At 56.2% G+C, this 19642-nt stretch overlaps 3 protein-coding genes across 6 annotated transcripts in view; 1 reads left to right on the top strand and 2 right to left on the bottom strand.

Moving 5' to 3' along the window:
- Positions 1 to 19642, bottom strand: part of LOC127462086 (actin, cytoplasmic type 5) — a 139231-nt gene that overhangs the window by 107324 nt on the left and 12265 nt on the right. The window lies entirely within an intron of this gene.
- Positions 6935 to 10786, top strand: CPLX3 (complexin 3). 2 transcript variants are annotated; one of them, XM_051770416.1, is made up of 5 exons: positions 6935 to 7143; positions 7835 to 8061; positions 8391 to 8478; positions 9624 to 9856; positions 10633 to 10786. In XM_051770416.1, the coding sequence occupies exons 2-4, from the start codon at positions 7901 to 7903 to the stop codon at positions 9846 to 9848; spliced, it is 474 nt and encodes a 157-aa protein (XP_051626376.1). In that variant the 5' UTR covers positions 6935 to 7143; positions 7835 to 7900; the 3' UTR covers positions 9849 to 9856; positions 10633 to 10786. The 2 variants fall into 2 exon arrangements, with proteins under 2 accessions (XP_051626376.1, XP_051626375.1); XM_051770415.1 differs by having other exon boundaries at positions 6936 to 7198.
- Positions 14646 to 18201, bottom strand: ULK3 (unc-51 like kinase 3). 3 transcript variants are annotated; one of them, XR_007900287.1, is made up of 16 exons: positions 18003 to 18201; positions 17609 to 17749; positions 17309 to 17429; positions 17119 to 17223; positions 16897 to 17040; positions 16725 to 16807; positions 16498 to 16653; positions 16316 to 16421; positions 16162 to 16202; positions 15972 to 16074; positions 15795 to 15859; positions 15598 to 15676; positions 15468 to 15533; positions 15339 to 15386; positions 15213 to 15267; positions 14646 to 15009 (listed from the first exon to the last, which is right to left on the bottom strand). XR_007900287.1 is itself a non-coding variant. In XM_051770404.1 (16 exons), the coding sequence occupies exons 1-16, from the start codon at positions 18102 to 18104 to the stop codon at positions 14993 to 14995; spliced, it is 1407 nt and encodes a 468-aa protein (XP_051626364.1). In that variant the 5' UTR covers positions 18105 to 18200; the 3' UTR covers positions 14646 to 14992. The 3 variants fall into 3 exon arrangements, 2 of the variants coding, with proteins under 2 accessions (XP_051626364.1, XP_051626365.1); XM_051770404.1 differs by having other exon boundaries at positions 15468 to 15508; positions 18003 to 18200; XM_051770405.1 differs by having other exon boundaries at positions 15468 to 15508; positions 17609 to 17708; positions 18003 to 18095.

Below are 19642 nucleotides of genomic sequence, written 5' to 3'. Positions count from 1 at the left end.
CGTTGCAATGTTTGCATGCTGTCTCCAGAGGCCTTTTTTTCCAGTCCTGTCCAGTGCTTTATTCTCATGTAATGCTACCAACTGTGAGATTAAAAACTGTAATTAAAAGAAAAAAAAACCATTCCATACGGACGCGGCACATCCCGCCTCACTGCCCCTCTGTTGCCGGCTCTGCTGCCTGGGGTCCTGGGATCCCTTGGCAGGGTAAAAGGTGGGAGTGGACCCCCTCATCTCTGCCCAGGGTCCCCACATAGATGGGATGAGTAGCTTGGGCATCACTTGCCTCCATCCTACCCATGAGAACTGGTGAGTTGTGACAGCGATGAAGCTGTCAAGTGATGCCAAAGCTCCTCTTTAATCCAGGCTTTACTTTCTGATGCTTGTAGCGGGCATGGGTAAACCTGGGAATGTATTTTGGGGCTGATTCCTGGACCTCATGGACCCTGTTCCCTGCCCTGCTTGTCTCAACGAAGGGGCTAAAGCTGTTTGTGCAGCAGGACCCCCATGTCCTGGACCCCCAACCCCAAAGGAGTTGTCCCTGCTGCCTTAGAGGGAGCTGGGTGGAGGTGGTGTCTGGCACAGCAGGTTTATAATAGCTCCCTTCATCCACAGGGAATTATTCAGTGTTAAACAATGCTCAGAGCATCGGCTTTGCTGGCTGCCTGCTTGGCAAGCCAGAGTCAGAAGCTCTCCATCTGGTTTGGACCAGGATTGAGACTGAGATTCCTCTTGAAGGGAGGTTGAAGGAAAAAATAGGGAGCGCTGGGACACAGGCACACAGGGGTGTGTGGGATGGAGGATGGAGCATGCATCCTGTGCATGCTGAGGGGAGATGTGCTTCTGACCCCCTTCCAGAGTGTCTGGATGTCCAGAGAAGACAGGACAGCGATGTGATGGGCTTGATAGGGTTTCATTTCCCCTGGACTAACCCCCCTCCTTTTGTCCCCGTCCCCCCCGTTCCTCCCAGTGCTCTGGCAGGCCCCAGCCAGATAAGCAGCTTTACTTTTTGGGCTTATGAAGATTAAAGTCATTTACAGGCAAAGCCTGCAAGAAACATGGCTTTGGGAATGGCGAGAAATACCCAGAACTTTCACATGATGTGAGACATCAGGGAGAGCTCTGGTCCTGTCCCCTGCCATGTCCCCTTTGGTCCCCTTGCCCTGGGTTACTACTGGAGACAAACCCCTGCCAGCTATCAAAAAAAGGGGGAAAATCTAACCCAAAAATCCTTTAGGCCTTTGATTTTTCTCCTCCAGACGCTGCCGATTTCTGGCACTGCCTGGTGCCAGGGGGTCTTTGGGAGAGTGTTTGGTGCCTCAGCACCCTCTAGGATGTAATTAGAGGATGCTGAGAGAGAACTGCTGGGAGAAATCCCATTCTTCACAACTAATCAGGGAGTTTAATCCTGCCAAGCCCCTCCTGCCGCTACTGTCCGTGCCTCAGTTTCCCCACACAGAGCAGGTTGCTCCTGCCACTGGGCACTGGGTCTCCCTTGCTTTGGGTTGCTGCCTGGAGATGCACAGCCTGGATCCCAATAGATGATTTCCCTCTTTCCATCAGCTGTGAACCCCTCGGCAGCCTGTGCAGCAGTGTGAGCAGAGGGGACAGGCTGAGTGACACCCTGGGGCTCTTGAGTGCTGGCTAACATCATGTCCCCTTCCTCCTTCTCCTCCTCTTCCCATCAGCAAAGAGGTTGGCATTGGGCCCAGTTGTGTCAGCTCCCATCGTGCCTCAAATAGCCGGTGTGAATCATCCGTGGCAGCAGCAGGCATGGAGTTATTCCCACTGCCAGTGCCCCGGTGTCCGTGCGATGGCACACACGGACCTTTCCTCTCCCTCACCTTCACCACACGGCATGCAAGGAGGGAACAAGGTTTAAAAAGCTCTGGGAAATCCAGCCTCCAGTTCTGGCAGCTCTCCCGCCTCTCCCCTCCACACCTCTGAGCAGGATCCCAGCTTGGGCTGCACCTTGGTATCCCAGATGGATCAGGACAGGGCTGGGGAGAGCTGGGATTTGGTGTGCAGAACCTGCAGGGGGTGAAAGGACCAGCTCCAAAGTAACCACATGCTTTGCTCTTCCATCCCTACCCATCCATCACCTGCCTCCCTGGCACAGACTCACCCTGGACAAAGCATCCCTTCCAGCACCAACCCTGGCTCCCTCTGCTCCCTGTAGACATCCTCTCTCTTCTCCATTAGGGCTCCTTCCATGAGCTTTGTCTCTTCCCTGTGTCCCCACATCCTGCCTGCCTTGTCCCCACTACCCACAGAGCTGCAGAGAGCCTTCCTCCTCCTAAACAAGCAAAAATCTCAATCTCCCTTCAAAGGAAACCAGTTCCAGCTGCAGCAGCCGCTTACTTCACATTTCCCAGGGTCCCAAAGCCTCCATCCCAAGAGGAGGGGGTGCAACATGCCCCCCACTGTTTAATTCCCTCAGTGCTGCTTGGAGCCAATTACCAGCTCTAATTATGGTCCTTCTGCTCCAACCTTGGAGCACGGGCTTCCCAACCCCTGGCATCCCTCTCCAGCATCTGTGCGCTGCCGGCATCTCCTCCCCCTCCACGATCCACTTTATCACAAGGACTATTTTTAGCATGACGTACAAAGCCATTCCCATCACCGTTCCATGTCGTTCACCTCTTCAGCTCCTCTCTCTCTATCTGTTTTGTTTGGTTTTTTTTTTTTTTTATCTTCTGAGCACTCCAGGAAATGAAGGCAAGGCTGGGAAGATCCCCCGTGGGAATGCTGCGTGCGTGTGTGGCCGTGTGTGTGTTTCAGCTGGCGTGTGCCTTTGCTCCAGGCTTGCTCTCCACCACCGGCACGAAGCAGCACATGGTCTCCCCATGTGCCTGTTTACATGCTCTGTATGTCTGTCCGGGTGGATTTGTGTCACCGCTCGATGCAGACACTGCCATGGGAGCCCCCCCTTCATCCCAACCACCTCTTCTTCCTCACCCCCCACAGCATCCCTTCTCCCAGTAGGATAGGCAACCACTCGGCTCTCTGCTGTGACTTTCTTCCCCTCCTCTTCTGCTAAAGCACTCACAGCACCCTCAAACACCCCATCCCTTGGGACAGGGGCTGTATGTCCCATATGACAGGACCATTCCCACCTCAAACCCATATCCCTCAGGATGTATGTCCTGTATGATAGGACCATTCCCACCCCAAACCTCCCAAAACTCAGCAATGATGAGTCTGGGCAGCCCCATGCTCACTGACACGACAATGAGACCAGGGGATTCTAAAGGAATTGGGGGGGACATCCCAACAGCATCCCCATTCCTGGCTTCCCTTCCCAGGAGCCACTCGGGGGCTCCCAGGGGATGCTCTGCCAGGGCAGGCAGAGGGTGAGGAGGTGTGTGCACTGAGATTTTTTTCATCCTTTGATGATGACAACAGATTTTGGGAACTTGGTTCTATAGGAGATGGAAGGCTTTCCATGGGAACAGCCTCCCTAGGTCAGGAAGAGGCAGCTTTGGTTTCATTTTCATACCAAGCTTCCTGCTGTGCTGCTGTCCATCTTCCTCAGCCAAGGCAAAGTCCAGCTTTATGGAACTCTGTTCAAGTAACATGCCAGGAATTCATTTTATTTTGTATTTTACAAGACCCTTATCCTAAACTTTCTTTATTCCCTCTGTCAGTGACATGGTAGCACTTTGATCCCAGTAAGAGATCTCCTAGAAGGGATCCCATAGTCCTCTGAAGGGATGTTTTGCTCAAGACCCTGAACTCTTGGGAGCTGGTGGTCCATAACAGCACTGGAACCATCTGGATAGATGTCACCCTGCCTAATCCCTGTGCCCAGAGCAGTGAGGGGCACAGCAGGGTATCCCTGTCCCCATCCCATTGGAGCACCCCATTAGCAGGTGGGAAGAGAGTAGGTGACTCTACCCCTGCACCCGGGGTCAGGGCTGAGTGCAGTGGTCCCTGTGGTGGCAGTGCCTGTCCCCATCACCAGAAGTGACAATCAGCTGCTGAGCACTGGTGTGACTTCCCCCAGCAGCAGGCTGCCTGCTTTCTTTGGAAATGCCTTCTCCTTTCCTCCCCATTACGGCTCCAGCACACACACAAGTAGCTTTCCAGGATTCCTTCACCTGCTCAGGGTCTTCAAAGGTTTAAACCTTTATGTTTTCCTGGATTTTAGGCTGACAAGGATCAGATAGGCCTTTTGATGACCGTATTACCATGGCACTGCAGCTCAAGGTCACCAAGCCTTCCACTCCTCTCCACAATCTGTGGGATCACTCCAGGAACCAGCCACTCCAGGGCCATTCAGGGATGTCTGGAGCACCATATAAAACCCTAGCTGTGGTAACTGTGCCTTTGGGGCCAGTTATGTGGAAAGACAAGCTGGAATGATCCCTCTCACCATGGCAGAGGGAACTGCTTGCATCCAATTTAAATCAGGTGTCAACGCTGAGAGAGGATCCTCTTAACTTCCGCCGGCTTGTCTGAGGCTGCGATGGGGGGATGTCTCATCTCCCTCCCGTCTAATCCATGGAGATGTGTGATATAGCATAAGCTAATATAATAGGTCATGCAAGGATTTACATCTCATTACGACAGGTTAGAGTCCTGTGAGGATGGATGACTCATCCTTACTTGAATATATTTCAGGGATAAGGAACAGTTCAGCTGCCCAAGGAAAAGCAAACAGGGAAATCATGCTTCAAACCTTGAAGCATCATTTACCATCTCATTGCACCCTCTGGTTGTCCCCTCATCTCTACCTCCAGGTGGGACACTAGCCTCTCCAAGAAAAGGCAAAGGGATGGGAGAGATGCAAAACCTTGTTGGAGGTCCTTTCCTTTCCCTTTCACTCTATCCCTAAAACACCTGGGCTGCAAGAGGCTGCAAAACTCAACCTCGTGGTCCCCCTCCGTGGGGTACATCCATCTCCTGGTGAGTGAGCATCCCGAGGGACCAGACCCAAAGCACTGCCAGGAATGGCATGCTCGTTTTCACCTAGTTGCCTTGGCCAAGCATTTCTGCTCATCAGGAGCTGTTTGCTCTTAGTTCCTCAGACAGGGAGGCTCCGTGGGAGCTGACCCATCTAACCCAGCTGGAAAAAATCGGTCCTGACTTCCAGTCTCTTATTGTTAATGGATGCTGAGAGAGAAATCTGGAGTGAGCAAAGCTCCCAGGACCAGCCACATCCGAAGTCTGCTCTGCACCCATCCAAGGCTCAGACCTGCCCAGCACTCAAGGACACAAGCAGGGATGCTTTTCCTTCTCCCTGTCCCTCTTTTCACCCAGACTGACAGCTGGAACATGACCATGCTGTTGGCAATGGGACATTGGCTCCCAGCCTATTTTTAAGCAGGCTGTGGCAGTTCATTGTGGGTTAAAATTCATTTTCCGTGGGTTTTCCATGGGAAAATGCTCGGGGGGAGCTGCAGATTGGTGTGAAAAGTCATCACTTCAAACAGTTGGGAGGACTCCTGAGCTGCCAGCTGGGGGTGAGCAGCAGCCACAGGGGCACCTGCGTGGTGGGGGATGCTGTGGGTGACACTGGAGTTGTGCCAAATGGCACCTTGAAGGGATCTACCCCATCCCAGTGGCAATTTGCACATTTGGATGAACTCAAAGGAACTGCTAGCATTGTTCAAGGGTCTCTGCTCTGCCAGGAGAGCCTTTGCCAGGACGAAAGGTCCCCTTTTGTCACCTCTAAAAGGGTGTTGCTGTCCTTAACAGCAGCAGTCACTGCCAAACTGCTGACCAGATTCTCATCCAAGGAAAATACATTATTTTTTAATCTATTTTCTTCTTAAAATATAATTTTCCCTTGGACAGGGGGGAATGGGAGGATATGGGCCGATTCCCTCTCCCTCTGTCACTTTGTTCTATCACTTCACAGCTGTTCCATCATTTTAATCTGCAGAGATTGTCTTTAGATTTCAGAAATGAAATTATTTCCTGCAAGCTGGGATTGGGGTTGGGATCCACACTCATTTTTCATGAACAGAGAAGAAAAAAGGGAGAAATGTCTGTTAAAGCCAGGCTGGCCATCTGGAAAGGGAAATGTTGCTGCTGCCATTAATTACTCACTCCCCAAGGTCTGGAATACGCCTGAAGTCAAAGGGAAGAGCAGGAGTGAGAAGTGGGGATGGAGAGACCGAGGGAATGATGCAACAAAATCAATGCCTGCTCCATCCTCCTGATTTAGGTGATTGATGAACTCGTGGGTGTCTGGGTTGCGGGAACTGAGAGCAGCTTTAATACTAATTAATATTATAAAATCATGGAATCATAGAATCACAGAATGGCTTGGGTCAGAAAAGACCTTAAAACTGATCTTATTCCAATCCCCTGCCAAAGGCAGGGACACCTTCCACTAGACCAAGCCCTGTCCAGCCTGGACTTGAACACTTTCAGAGATGGGAATACTTCCATGGATATCATTAATGGAAAAAAAGGGGAGGGAGCATTCCGAGCCAGCCCTTAGATAGACGAGCAAACCGTTGTGGCTGGTGCACGGCACATATAGCTTGTACTGAGTGTCAAGCCCGGCTTTTCCTCCGGCCAGACCGAAGGATGGGGAACAGAGTGAGAAAAAGGCGCTTGGGCGGGTTTGCACCTCGGTGGGATGAAGCGGCCGGGAATCATGGAGCGGAGGGTGTCCCGAGGGCTCCCCGCCCCCACCGTGGCTGCATCCATCCCCGTGCCCCTGGGGGGGGGCTCTGGGGGCTCCTTCTTCCCTCGGGAGTGGCGGGACCCTCGGTGCCCCCGGCGTGGGTCGGGACGGCGGCAGCCCCGCCCGGCGGAGGGCGGCGGGGCCGGGCGGGAGGCGGTGCCGCCGCCGCCGTGCAGGGACACACACACCGGAGCTGTGCGAGCCCCGGTGCTGCAGCGCCCGCTCCGCTCCGCTCCGCTCCCAGACGGGACCGGCTCCGCCATGGGCGACGGGGCGGCGCGGCCCCGCTGAGCATCCCGGCATCCCGGCAACTCCAGGACTCCGGCATCCCGGGAACTCGGTACTCCGGCAGTCCGACAGCTCCCCTCCGCTGACCCCGGCATCCCCGGAGCTCGGGACTCCGCTGCCCAGGGAACTCACATCCACAGCATCTCAGCTCTCTGGAAACTCCGGTCCGCTGACCTCAGGTCCTCCATCACTCGATATTCCAGCATCCCGGGAACTCGGTACTCCACCGCCCCGGGAACTCCGCTGCGCTGACCCCGGCTCCCCGGGAATTCGGTACTCCGTCATCCCGGGAATTCATCTGCGCTGACCCCTGCTCCTCCATAACCCCGTGCCCCAGCTCCCTGGGAACTCAGGTCCCCTGTCCCCGGGTCCTCCGCCATCCAGTACCCTGGTAACCCGGGAATTTAGTACTCCTCCACCCCGGGAACTCGGCTCCGCTGATCCCAGCTCACGGGGAACTCAGCACTCCGTCATCCCGGGAATTCATCTCCGCTGACCCCATCTCCTTGAAAACCCCGTACCACAGCTCCATGGGAACTCAGCTCTGCTGACCCCGGCTCCTCCATAACCCAGTACCCCAGCTTCCTGGGGATTCATCTCCACTGACCCCAGCTCCTCCATAACCCTGTAGCCCAGCTCCCCGGGCACTCAGTGCTCAGGTCCCCCGGAACTCACCTCTGCTGACCCCAGCTCCTCCATAACCAGGTACACCGGCTCCCCAGGAGCTCCCATCCACAGCACTCCGGCTTCCCGATAGCTCCCTACTCCCGGCACCCCGGCACCGACCATACCTTGGCTCCCTGGTGCTCCAGCTCCCTCTTAGCCCCGTTCCTCGGGCTCCCACAACTGCATCCCCATCTTCCCTACTCCTTGTGCCCCGGAGCCCCCAGCTAACCCCGGTTGTCCCAGCTCCACAGCTGCTGTGCCCACCGGCTCCCCGGCCCCCGGGCTCCCGGGCCCCCTGGAACCGAGGCCATGGCGTTCATGGTGAAGAGCATGGTGGGGGGGCAGCTGAAGAACCTGACTGGGGGCCTTGGCGGCGAGGAGAAGAGTGAGGGCGAGAAGTCTCCGGCCGAGGCACAGGGCATGACCCGGGAGGAGTACGAGGAATATCAACGGCAGCTGGTGGAGGAGAAGTGAGTGCGACTGGTACAGGGATGGGCTGGACCCTCAGGGTCCCTGAAGGAAGGGGATGCTCCTGCTACAGTCCCCTATCCCATATATGGGAGCTGGGGAGAGCCAGTACCGGGGACAGCAGGACCGTGAGGGAGTTTAATGAGCCCCCTAATCCCTTAATCCGCTTCCTTGCCCGGGAGATGGGATTGTTTTCTCCTTTCAGGCTGTGCTGGGGGGAGGAAACTGTGGGGACTTTTCAGAGACAATGGGGGATGCTGAGGTTGGGGGGATGTGCAAACCCAAGGACGGGGGGCACAGGCTGTTGGTAACAGCCCTGTGTGGTTCGCAGGATGGAGAGAGATGCCCAGTTTGCCCAGCGCAAGGCGGAGAGAGCCACGGTCAGGTCCCACTTCCGAGACAAGTACAGGCTCCCCAAGGTACGGCTGTGCTGGAAACGGGGTGGGGAGGAGAGGAGAGGGCGCATGGGGAGTCAAAGCCCAAATGCAAAACATCCTTCTCCCCATATTTTGGCCCCTTTCCATCATCCCTGAACACCGCAGACCACCAGACCCTGACTTGATCCCCCTCTGCCCCACTTTTGTTCCCTAAATCCAGTTGGATGAGGGACAGCCACCTTCACCCCAGACTCCCTGGAGCTGGGAGCAGAGCCAGGATTACACTTTCCTGGCTGGATTAGCCAGCTTCTCTCCCCAGATTATTTGGCAAATGTCTCCCACCTAGACTCCAGTTTTGGAACTTCTGCCTAATGAACAATTCACTAAAAACAACTTAATCAAGGGAAAATTCAACCATTCTTAGAATTACTACAAGCTCTTCTCCCTCCAAATCCACCCTTTATTCAGAAAGAGTCTCTCAGCAGTGAATACTCCAAATTGGAGCTGGGCTAATATTAGTTCCGAAGGGCCAGTTAAGCCAAGTGAGATTGTTCTGATTGTTTGGTGTTGTTCAGCCAGCCTGGATTCACACCCCCCTGCTTCCCATTCCCTTTTATCACCAGGAAATAAACAGCCAGAGAATTTCTTTTTCCTCCTGCCGAAAGCCAGAAAAGGCAGAGAAAGAAAAGATGGAGATTTTTTTTATTCTCCAGGGAAAATAGGGGTTTGTTTGGAGCTGGCCCCCACAATCCTTTCTCTGTTTTCTCATGCTTGAAATGTCCCTTCTCATCTTTTGACAAGTTTCTTCTGCTTATTCCTGATCCCGCTTGGCAGCTGGGCTGCCTGATCCAGAGTCTCCCCATGGCTCTTGGCGCAGAGCTCATCCCAATTGCCGGTGGGAGCAGTCGTTAGGCATACGTGTAGCTTAATTAGGTGCCTAAACCCCCCACAGTGCATGCTGAAAACCAGTTTATACTGGTGCTGTGCATGGGTTTTCATCTCAGCTCTTGCTGTGAGCGCCCAGGCTCAGCTCAGCTATGTCCCCTCTGGATCAGCATCCCAGACTCAGCCCCAGGGACCTGCCCACACGGACCTTAAAATAGGAAGACAGCCCAAAGCCCCTGCTGTGACATGCCCCCTTCCCACTGTGACGTCCCCCCTCCTGACTCTCTCCCGGCCCGTTCCAGAATGAAACGGATGACAACCAGATCCAGCTGGTAGGAGGTGACGTGGAGCTGCCCAAAGAGCTGGCCAAGATGATCGAGCAGGACAACGAGGAGGAGGAAGAGAAGAACTCGGTTATCGGTCAGCTCAGCAACATCCAGAACCTGGACCTTGATTCCTTGAAGGACAAAGCTTCGGCCACGCTAGAGGACCTGAAGCAATCGGCGGAAAAATGCGCCGTGATGTAACGGGGCCGGTGTGACAGTGGGGGAGCAGGGAGGGGATGCAGTGAAGGGGCTGACGGGGGCTGCTGCCAGCGGCAGGGACCCCACCAGTGTTGTCACCCTTGCCGTGTGTCACTCGGGTCCTCCTGAACCGTGTGACCCCTTGAGTCCCCGACCCAGGTGTTCCTGCTGTGTGGTGTTTGTTTTGTTCTCTGGTCTGAGGTTAGAGCAAAGAGCCAGCATGTCCCCCCCCCCCGTGTCCCAATGCCTCCTCCTGTGCCCATGGCAGCGGATGTCTGTAGCCAGAGCCGGGGCAGTAGCAAGGAAGGAAAATGACCTTGGAGTGTTATTGGCCCATGTCAGTGTGGGAAGGACCGTGTGTGGTGGCCATATGCCGTGTCTCTGCTTCCACATTTCCACCCAACCTCCTAGAAATGACTGGGAGGCTCCAATTTGCTTCACAAGGACGAGGCATGGCGCAGAATACCCTCCTTCCCTGCATCCCGTACCCATCACACGAGAAATAACATCCCGTCCGTGCAAGGAACACCAACCCCCTCTGCCCTTGAGGGCTCCTCTAAAGGAGCCAGCCAGGAAGGACCTGCTATATAACCTGCTATATGATCCCATTTATCCCTGTGGGAAGGGGGGTGTTGAGGACCAGAGGGCTGAAGCCTGAATTAACACCAGAGAAGAAATAAAACTCTCCCTGGTGCTCAGTTGAGCCCATACCAGCCCTTCCCTGGAGCAGTGGTGTACACCATCCCTCTCCTGGGGTGGGATCCACTTCTGACCTTGTTCCTTCCAGGAGAAGAACAAAGTGATAAGGGAAGATCTCCTTCTCCTCCCCCTCCATCGTGCTGTAGCTGTGCGCTGTGCTCGGTTGAGTGTCCCTCCACCTCCTGTGCTATCCCCATGCCATGGTACTGTTATAACCGGTGGAATAAATACCAGGAGATGTCTATGCATTTATTTTTCTCCTCAAGCTCTATTCTCCTGATCAAGGTTTTGGGGTGCCCCTTTACAGAGCAAGGACGGGAGCTCGAGGGAAAAGCATCCCAAAGAAAGCATCACTTCTGGTTGTGGTCACATTTGGGACCAAAGGGATGCTACAAGTGGCTTGTTGTTGGCAGTTGGGTTTAAAAGCAAACAAAATTCCCATTTTTTCACAGGTTTTTTGCTATTTTAATATAAAACCTTCAGAACACTCAGTCTCGGACACTGTGGGATGTCTGCAGTGCTGCTCTGAGCAAGGACACATCTCTGCAGGGATGAGCCCGTGATAAGTATAGGTGTGACTCCCAGGCGAAACAGCTCCAGCCAGATGGCATCCCGGCAGGCAGTGGGCTCCTGCGGCGAGGCTTCCTAGAAAAACCTGGCATGAGCTAGGAATTTATCACTCCAAATCCCGAGGGAGCTGATTAACTGCACTTTGGTTTTGTGGGGGAGGTGGGTCATCCAGGAAAACACAGGAGAGGGAAGCTGATATTGTTGTTATTATTATTAATCATCCTCATCATTATTGTTGTTATTATTAATATTATTAAGGATGCTGGATCAGGCCATGGCTGGGGCTGCTGGGCCAAGAGATTCCTTTCTGTCCCCAGCTCCCTGTTAAGACTCTGCCAGGGCCAGGTAATTCTGGGAAACTCCTGATGTCCATCCCTGAGAGGACAGACAGACAAAGGCAACTCAGGTGTGATGCTCTGGCTGTGAGGACATACATCCTCATGACCCTCCAGCCCCAAGGATCAGGAGACCTGCCAGCAGTTCTGGGGACATCTGCCCCCAGGGATCCCAAATCCAGCCCCACACAGCACTGGGAGCTGGGGAAAAATGAGAGGGAAGATTGGCAGGAGCAGCTTTAGCTCTGAAAGGAGATCATACCTGATGAGGATCAGCCCAAGCTGATCTAATCCCCCATCAGGAAAGGGATAGCAGAAAGCAGGCACGGACTGAGCTGAGCCCTTGGCATTTAAATCCCAGGCTGATGGCGAGGCATGATCAATAAACATCACAGGGGAGAGTGGGATCCCGACCAGAGCAGGGAATGTTGGGGCTGGGGGATGTTGTCTTTCCGTTCATCCCACTCAAAACCAGCCAGGATTCTCTCCTCCACCTTTTCCTCCACCCCCCTTCCCCTCTCCTCCATCCCCTCTCCTCCAGCCCTGCTCCGTGCTCTCCCCCGGCCCACGTGCCACCCCGCAAAGGCCGCGTGAAGCTCAGTGGGTTTATTTTAGGAGGCACCATGACCCCCAGGCATGTGAAAAGCAAAGCAGCACACGCTCCCCCCCTGCCTGGCTCCGTGAGACGTGTTAGGCTTCAGCAAAGCGTTCCCAGCAAAGCGTTCAAAGCACTGGGAGCTCCGAGGATGCTCCGATCTCGCATCCCTGCTCCCATGGTTGGATCGTTGCCTCTGCCAGGGCAGAGAGGTGGAGATGGACGGAGAGGAGTTTGGGATGGCGGGAGCAGGGGCAGGCCTTTTCCTTGCCCATCAAGAGATCCATCCCAGCTTCCAGTGTTCCCTGCTGCCGGATCCCTGAGCATCCCTGCAGCCGAATATCCTGGCTGCCTCCACGCCATACAACTGCTCCAGGCATCAACACACAGACTAAAAAACTTAAAGCAAAGAATTAGCATGGATTAAAGCACAAAATGTAATTCTTCTCTTCTACACTCCCTGTATAATTCCCTCACCTATGGGGCCAGGATTGGGATAGATTTGTCCAAGTGAGCCCTTGCTGGCTGCTGAAGGATGCCGGCAGCAGGGAATTCTGTTGATAAAATAAAATAAATTTTACTGATCAAATAACATAAATTTTACTGACAGAACTCCTGCCCTCCTGCACCAGCCCCTTCCTTACCTGGCCACAGGATCTTCCTCCTTCCTGCTGTGGAGCCTGGGATGAATAAGTGGCTTCCCCAATAGATTAAGCATTAAATGAGCAATTGTTAAAGTGCAGAAAAAATTGAGCCACCATGGAAGGCTGGGGGAATGTTCCTTCTTTTTGCAGGCAATTAAACTTCCCTGTGAGCTGCTGCGGGAAGGGATGGCCCCATCCATCCAACTGCTGCTGGTCCAGCTACCGGGATTAATCCAGATCAAAGAGCCCTGGGAAAACCCAGGGTTGGTTCCACACACTGACCCAGCTCACTCCAACCCGCTGAGTATCTGAACTCACATCAACCCACGGGCTGGCACCACGAGTGTGACAACCCATCTGCCACCCCCGTGTCCCTCTTCGAGTAACAATCTGGCCCCAAGAGCCACCCCATGAGGGTTGGAAGAGCCCTTTTGGAGAGCTGGGTGATGGCATGGATGGGACCAGAGCACGGCAGCGCTTGCTCCTCCCCGTGAAGCTGAAGCCACGCTGAGTGACAGAGGCCACACTGCCAGGCTGGGGACTGCTCCCTTCCTGCCACTTCCCCTCCGGTCCGGGCGGTGACATTTGGGTGGCGCTCGGCCGAAAAGCCCTGATGCAGAAGAGACTCACATCCACCCCGACACGAAGCCAGGGCACCCCAAGCTCCATCACCCCGGGGGGAGCATCCGGAGCCTCGTCCTGCCTCCAAAGGCTCCGGAATCAGCCGCGCATAAAGGCAGATGCGATTATCCGCGCCGGCTGCTGCAGCCAGCCGGTGCAGCCATCCCCAGTGGCTCCGTGCTAGCCCCAGGCCTGGGGGAGGACACGGGGTTGGAAAGCTCTTTAAAGCCTTGGGATATAATCTCTGCTCGGAATAATAAAAACGTATAAAAATGCCTTGTCGCATCTGCCCAGGAAGCTCTTCCCCGGCTTGGACACGGAGCAGCCAGCACAGGGGCAGGATCTGGGGAGAAGGCTGTCTGAGGAAGAGCTTGGCTGGGGTCATGGCTCAGAATATCCTTAGAACCCCCCCAAAAGAATCCCCCCCATCAATTGCTCCAGCTCCTCTGCCTTCCCTCCCGGCCCAGCCCGGTCCTTCTTCACCCGCCACAAAAATCTATTGGAGAAAACAAGATTTTACGTAACAGCTCTGTCGTTCTGCTCTGTGTTTTCCATGCACACAAAAAATAAAAAGATGGGAAGTGAAAACAAGGTCAAACCTTGCTTTGGCTGCCTCGTGTCCCCAGGGAAGGAGGGCACCACTGGAGCAGAGGAGAGCACACCCTGGCTCTGCTCCTGGGGGACAGGGATGAGGGTCCCCAGCCCTCCTCGATGGCTCCAGGATCCCATGCTGGCTCTGGGTCCTGGGCTTGGCTGGAGACCCGCCTAGGGCTCAAATCACAAACCTGAGAGCAGAGGAGGTGCAGAAACCAAAATTAGCATTTATTAAAGACAATAAATTACATTCCCTTGAGATACAGAAGATTTTGAGACGAGTCCCTCGTTTTGCAGGACAGGCAGACCTCAACACCCCTGACAAGTGATTGCCGGAAATATGGTTTGGATCTTGGGGTTTCAGAGCCCTGAGGAGTGGAGCAGAGCATGCAGGATGCCGAGGATGTCTGCCCCTGAAGGTGGTTGATTCCTGCTCATGTCAGACTCAGTCGGTCCCTGCTGAACACTGCTCACACCCATGACAATGATGATGCAGTCAGTACCTGCCAGACTCCAGGTCTGGAAACAAAAAGCCTCATTCCCAATGCTCCAGCAGTGAGAGAGGGAGGTATGGCTGGGCTGGGACAGTGCAAGGGGGTGCTGGAGGCTGGATGAGCCGTGGTGGGTACAGAGGTAGAATGCTGGGTGAGGAAGGCACAGCAGAGCACCCCTGACCACCCTGAGCTCCCGGCTGGGATCTGTGGACCTGGGCTGTGCAGATGCTCCCCCAGAATTTGGGAGGTGGAAGAAACACCCAGCCAAAAAATCAGAGTGGATATTCTGCTGGAGCCCGGTGCCAGGATAAAAATACCCATCCCGTGGCAGCCAGCGGAGGGAATTAGAGTGGAATAACCCGCCCGCCGTGGAAGGGGAGGCTGCAGCAGCAGACGGTCGAGGCAGGGCTAGGAGGGAAACGAGCCCAGTGCCTGGGAGAGGAGGCAGATGGCCCTGTGGACCCCCCGGGGATGGGAGCCCGAGGGTGACTTCTGAGGCGTTACCCTGATGCGGTGGTGGGGATGGAAGCCTCATCTTTCCGACGGCATCTCTGCACAGGGCAGTGAGCAGCATCCACTGGCCGGCTCCTGGGAATCACTGCAAGGTACAGGCTGTGCCGGGGGACAGAGGGGACTCACCTGGCTGCACACACCACTGTCACCCTGCCCAGGTGGGCTCCCAGACTTGGATGACCCCATGCTGGGGGGAGACGATGGTGTACGGGGTCGGGATCACCCATGGGCAGGGATATCCCCATGGCTGTGGCAGCTGGAGGGATATTCCCCGCCAATCCCCTCTGAAAAGGGGGACTCACCGCTCCGGATGGGCTCTGCCAGCGCCTCCTTGCCCACGGACTGTGCCTGCCGCATCTGCCAAGGGAGAGGAGAGTTTCCTGGCCTGCATCCTCGCTCAGCTCCAGACCCACACCAAACTACCATACCTTGATCTGATCCTTCAGGTACTCAGCTCGGGCCATCAGCATCTGGATCTGGCAGAGAGAGAGAGATGACACGGTCTCTTTGGAGCCAGGTCAAAGGGGACAGGCGGGTGTCCCATGGCTGGCACTCACCTCCGCATGGAGCAGCTCCCGTCGCCGCCCTGCTGGCTCCGCTGCAGAGGAAAGAGGGATGTGCCACTGGACGAGGCATGAGAGCAGGATCCGCCCCTGCCCTCGAGCCCCCACCACAGCCCCAACTCACCAGCCAGGAGGAGCAGCAGCTCCCCCAGACTCTGCTGGTACAGCTCCAGGGCGTCACCATCATACCCGCCTTCGTCCTCCTGCAAGAGATCCCAGGAGCTGGCTGCAGCTGGGGGGATCCATCAGCTCCCTCCCCACCAGGTTTGCTCCTTCCCCTTCCACTTGAGGGAAGAGGGGGCCCCCAAACCCACCCCTCACCTTGGCCATGGCAGCTGAAGCCACTTCCAGCGCTGCACAGAGCCGAGGCTTGTCCTTGGCCATCTCTGCAAGGAGACATGGCAATGAGGATTGCCCAAAACATTCACCCTTCAGCCCAAAACCCGACCAGTGCCCCCTGACAGCTCCAACACTGGGGGATCCCCAAAAATCCACCACCTTTAAGGAGTTCTCTAGCTGGGTTCCCTTTCTCCAGTAGGTTCTTGTTGCTGGAGTTGACCAAAGCCTTCAGCTCCTCTGCTCGGGAGATGTACTGCCCCATCTGCGCACATTTTGGGGAGTGAGGGGATGTCAGAGGGACAGAGGATGGGGGTGCAGCCCCCCACCTTCCCGGGGGTTTTTGGCTCACCTTGGCCCGGATGGCTTCTCTCCGCCGTGCATCGCTTTCATCTGCGGGGGAAGGCGGCCAAACACTGGGGTGGGTGGGCTGAAAACTGACCTCACCCGGGGTGCTGCCCCCCAAAACACACCCAGGGCACACACAGCCCCCAAGGGGGACTCACAGTGCAGTGCTGGCACGAAATACTCCAGGGCTTTGCAGTAGAGGGAGAGGGCAGCGCTGGCATCCCTCTCTTGATCCTTCCTCACTGCCTCCACCACCAGGTCAGTCTGGGGGACACAGGGTGGGGCTCAGGGCTCAGCCCCATCATATTCCCAGGGTGCAGCCCCCCAGCTCCCTGCTCACCGCCTTGCCCAGGCTCTCAGGGCCTGGGACGTGCTCCATGTCCACAAAGGGGTGGGCAAAGAAGCCCTCGAAGGAGATGCGCTTCAGAGGGTCCCTCTCCAAGAGTTGTCCCAAGAGATCCCGGCATTCTGGGGAGAGCTGGGGTCGGCTGGGAAGCTGGGGAGGGAAGGGGCTGAGACCACTGACTGCTGTGGGAACCCATCCCATCCCATCCCATTCCCCATTACCTTCACAACCCAGTCACTGCGAATCTTCTCCTCCAGCTCGGCGAAGGAGTGAGAAGCAAAGGGTGGCTCCCCAAAAAGCGCTTCTGCAGGAGGAGAAGGAGAATTGGGGGGAGCTGGAGAGGGAGAAACCTGCCCTGAGTGGACTCCCGAGGAGATAAAAGCCAAAGCCCACCGTAAAGGATGACGCCCACCGACCACAGGTCCGCGCGGGCATCGTACTGCTGGCGACACACCATCTCAGGGGCCATGTAGAGGGGGGAGCCCCGCAGGACGTGCTGCTCATCCCACGGCGACATGTACTGTGCAAAGCCAAAATCTGGCAGGGAAAGAGCTCATGGAGGGACAAGGAGAAAGAATTCTCCCTCACCAGCCCCTCCCAGGGAGCTGCTCTGACCTGCCAGCTTCAGCTGGGGGTTCTCCGGCGTGCTCAGGAGGATGTTCTGTGGCTTGAGGTCCAGGTGGGAGATGTTGCGGTCGTGGAGGAACTTCAGGGCGCAGGCTGGGCGGGTGGATGGGCACATGGCAGTGTGGCCCTGCCCCAAAAAACCCCCAGGGAGGGTCCCCAGCAGGCAGTGCGTCCTTACCGAGCTGCTGCAGGAAGATGCGTGCCACCTTCTCAGGGAGGATCCTGCGCATCCGGATGAAGCGGGAGAGGTCGCCCCCAGCACAGAACTCCATGATCAGATAGATGTGGTCGCTGTCCCACTGCAAGGCAACAAGACCTCATCATGCCACACCAGCCAGTTCCACCCACACGGGTTTGCCTGGACCAGTTTGCCCAGTTGCTGCCACCGAGCAACACTGATACACCCCTGGGAAGCCGGGATGGACCCAAGCCAGAGTAGTTTTGGCTCAGAGTGCCCCCCAGGAAGCCCCCAGCCCACCTGGAAGTCCTTGAGCTCCACGATGTGCGGGTGGCGGATGCTCTTGAGGATCTCGATCTCTGTCAGCAGGTTCTCCACGGACGCTCGGTTCAGACTCCTCCTGCTCACACACTTGATGGCTACCACTTCACGCACGTCCCTCTGCCAAGGACGGGGGTAACCCTGCAGCCCCCCACCCAAACAGCCATCCTGGGGTGCTCCCCCAGTCTGCCAGAGAAGGAGGGGAGGAACCCTTGCGAGGGGGTGGCAGGTCCCAGGCTGGGGGCTGCAGGTCCCAGGCTGGGGCTGCAGGGGTTGTACCCCACGTGGAGGGCTGGAAAAGGGGGGGTCCCACGGGAGTGGCGGAGCAGATTGAGGGGCAGGAGGGGGACCCCCGCGGCAGGCCAGGCCTTACCTTCCTGAAGGCCTTATAGACGGTGGCGTAGGTGCCGGAGCCAAGGCGCTCGGTAAGGATGAACTCGTCCAGGCGCGGCGGGGCCCAGCCGGCCCCGGCCATGGCCCCTCCGGACCCGGCACACGGGGCCGGGACCCGCTTCCGCCTTCCCGGGGCGCCACGGCCTGGGACACGCCCCCGGACACGCCCCGACAGTGTCACCCACCGTCCTGGCCACGCCCCGACAGTGTCACCCACTGTCCCCACCCCTCCCGACAGTGTCACCCACCGTCCCCGCCCCGTCAGTGCCACCCACTGGCCACGCCCCGACAGTGTCACCCTCTGTCCACACCCCTCCCGACAGTGTCACCCACCGTCCTGGCCACGCCCCGCCAGTGTCACCCACTGTCCTCACCCCTCCCGACAGTGTCACCCACTAGTCACGCCCCGCCAGTGTCACCCACTGTCCTCACCCCTCCCGACAGTGTCACCCACTGTTCTGGCCACGCCCCGCCAGTGTCACCCACTGTCCCCACCCCTCCCGACAGTGTCACCCACTGTTCTGGCCACGCCCCGCCCGCGTCACCCACTATCCTGGCCCCGACAGTGTCACCCACCGTCCCGCCCCCGCCCCTGCCCCGCCCACCTTGGCCGCACCCCCGCCCAGCCACGGCCCCGGCTCCGCTCCAGGCCGCGACCCCCGCCCGCAGGCAGGAAGGGGCATCGTATCTGGACCACATATACATTTTATTATTAATAATTTTTTAAACATTAAAAGATCAGACGCGGGGAAAAAAAAATAATAATACAGGAGGGAAAGGGTGTAAAAAGGCTGATTTCTGGGTTCCAGCCCCCTCCGGCCCCACACCAGCACAGGATGGGGGTCTAACACAACCCCCATCCTGGGAAATGGGCATCACAAAGCCAAACCTGCATTAAAACCCCCTCCTCGATACCCAAGACACAGGGCTGAAGCAGGGAGCAGGGGGCATCTGCTGCCATCAACACTCCCGTGCCTTACCCGTGTCCCAAGGGACATCCCATCTCGGGATGCAGCTGAACACACATGAAACCAGTTCCTTCCCAGCTGGAAAAAAAATTAAACTTGGGAGGAAGGAGGCAGGGAGGAGTCTTCCCTGGAGAAAGATTAATTCAAGGTTAGCTGGAGAAGGACGTTGCAGGCACCGTGTGGTGGCTGAACCAGTATCTTCAGAGCTCCTGCTGCTCTGAACTTAGAGCTGGGAGTTAAACCAAAATCTCTTTTTCCCCTCCCTCCCCTGGTTTCACAGAGAAGACTCAGTCCCCATTGATCCCTTCTCCTCCTCTCTGTGTCCAGAGCTGTCGCCTGCAGGATCCTTGTGGAAGCAATGGGTCTGCCACAGGGGGACAAGGAGAAATACATCCCTCCACACCGCTCCCAGATTTTCCTTCATGCCACGTTATCCCAACTCTCAGAAAGCCAAGCAGTTAACGAGGTCAAAATGCAGCATCGTGTGAGTGTAATAAACCAGAAGTACAGTTTCTGTTCTTAAAATTAATGACAAACTACATGCACATTACAAAACCCCCCCAAAACATCAGATAATCAAATTCTTCGTAGCAAAGGCCAAGAGAAGAGAGAGAGTAAAATCAAAAACCTGCTTCCCCTTGTCTTCCTGCTA

Source organism: Manacus candei, unplaced genomic scaffold (genome assembly GCF_025592945.1).
Source record: "Manacus candei isolate 608988 ecotype Guabito, Panama unplaced genomic scaffold, ASM2559294v1 h1tg000119l, whole genome shotgun sequence".
NCBI lineage: Eukaryota > Metazoa > Chordata > Aves > Passeriformes > Pipridae > Manacus > Manacus candei.
Note: the sequence above shows the minus strand (reverse complement) of the source record. Positions and strands in the feature narration are given on the sequence as shown.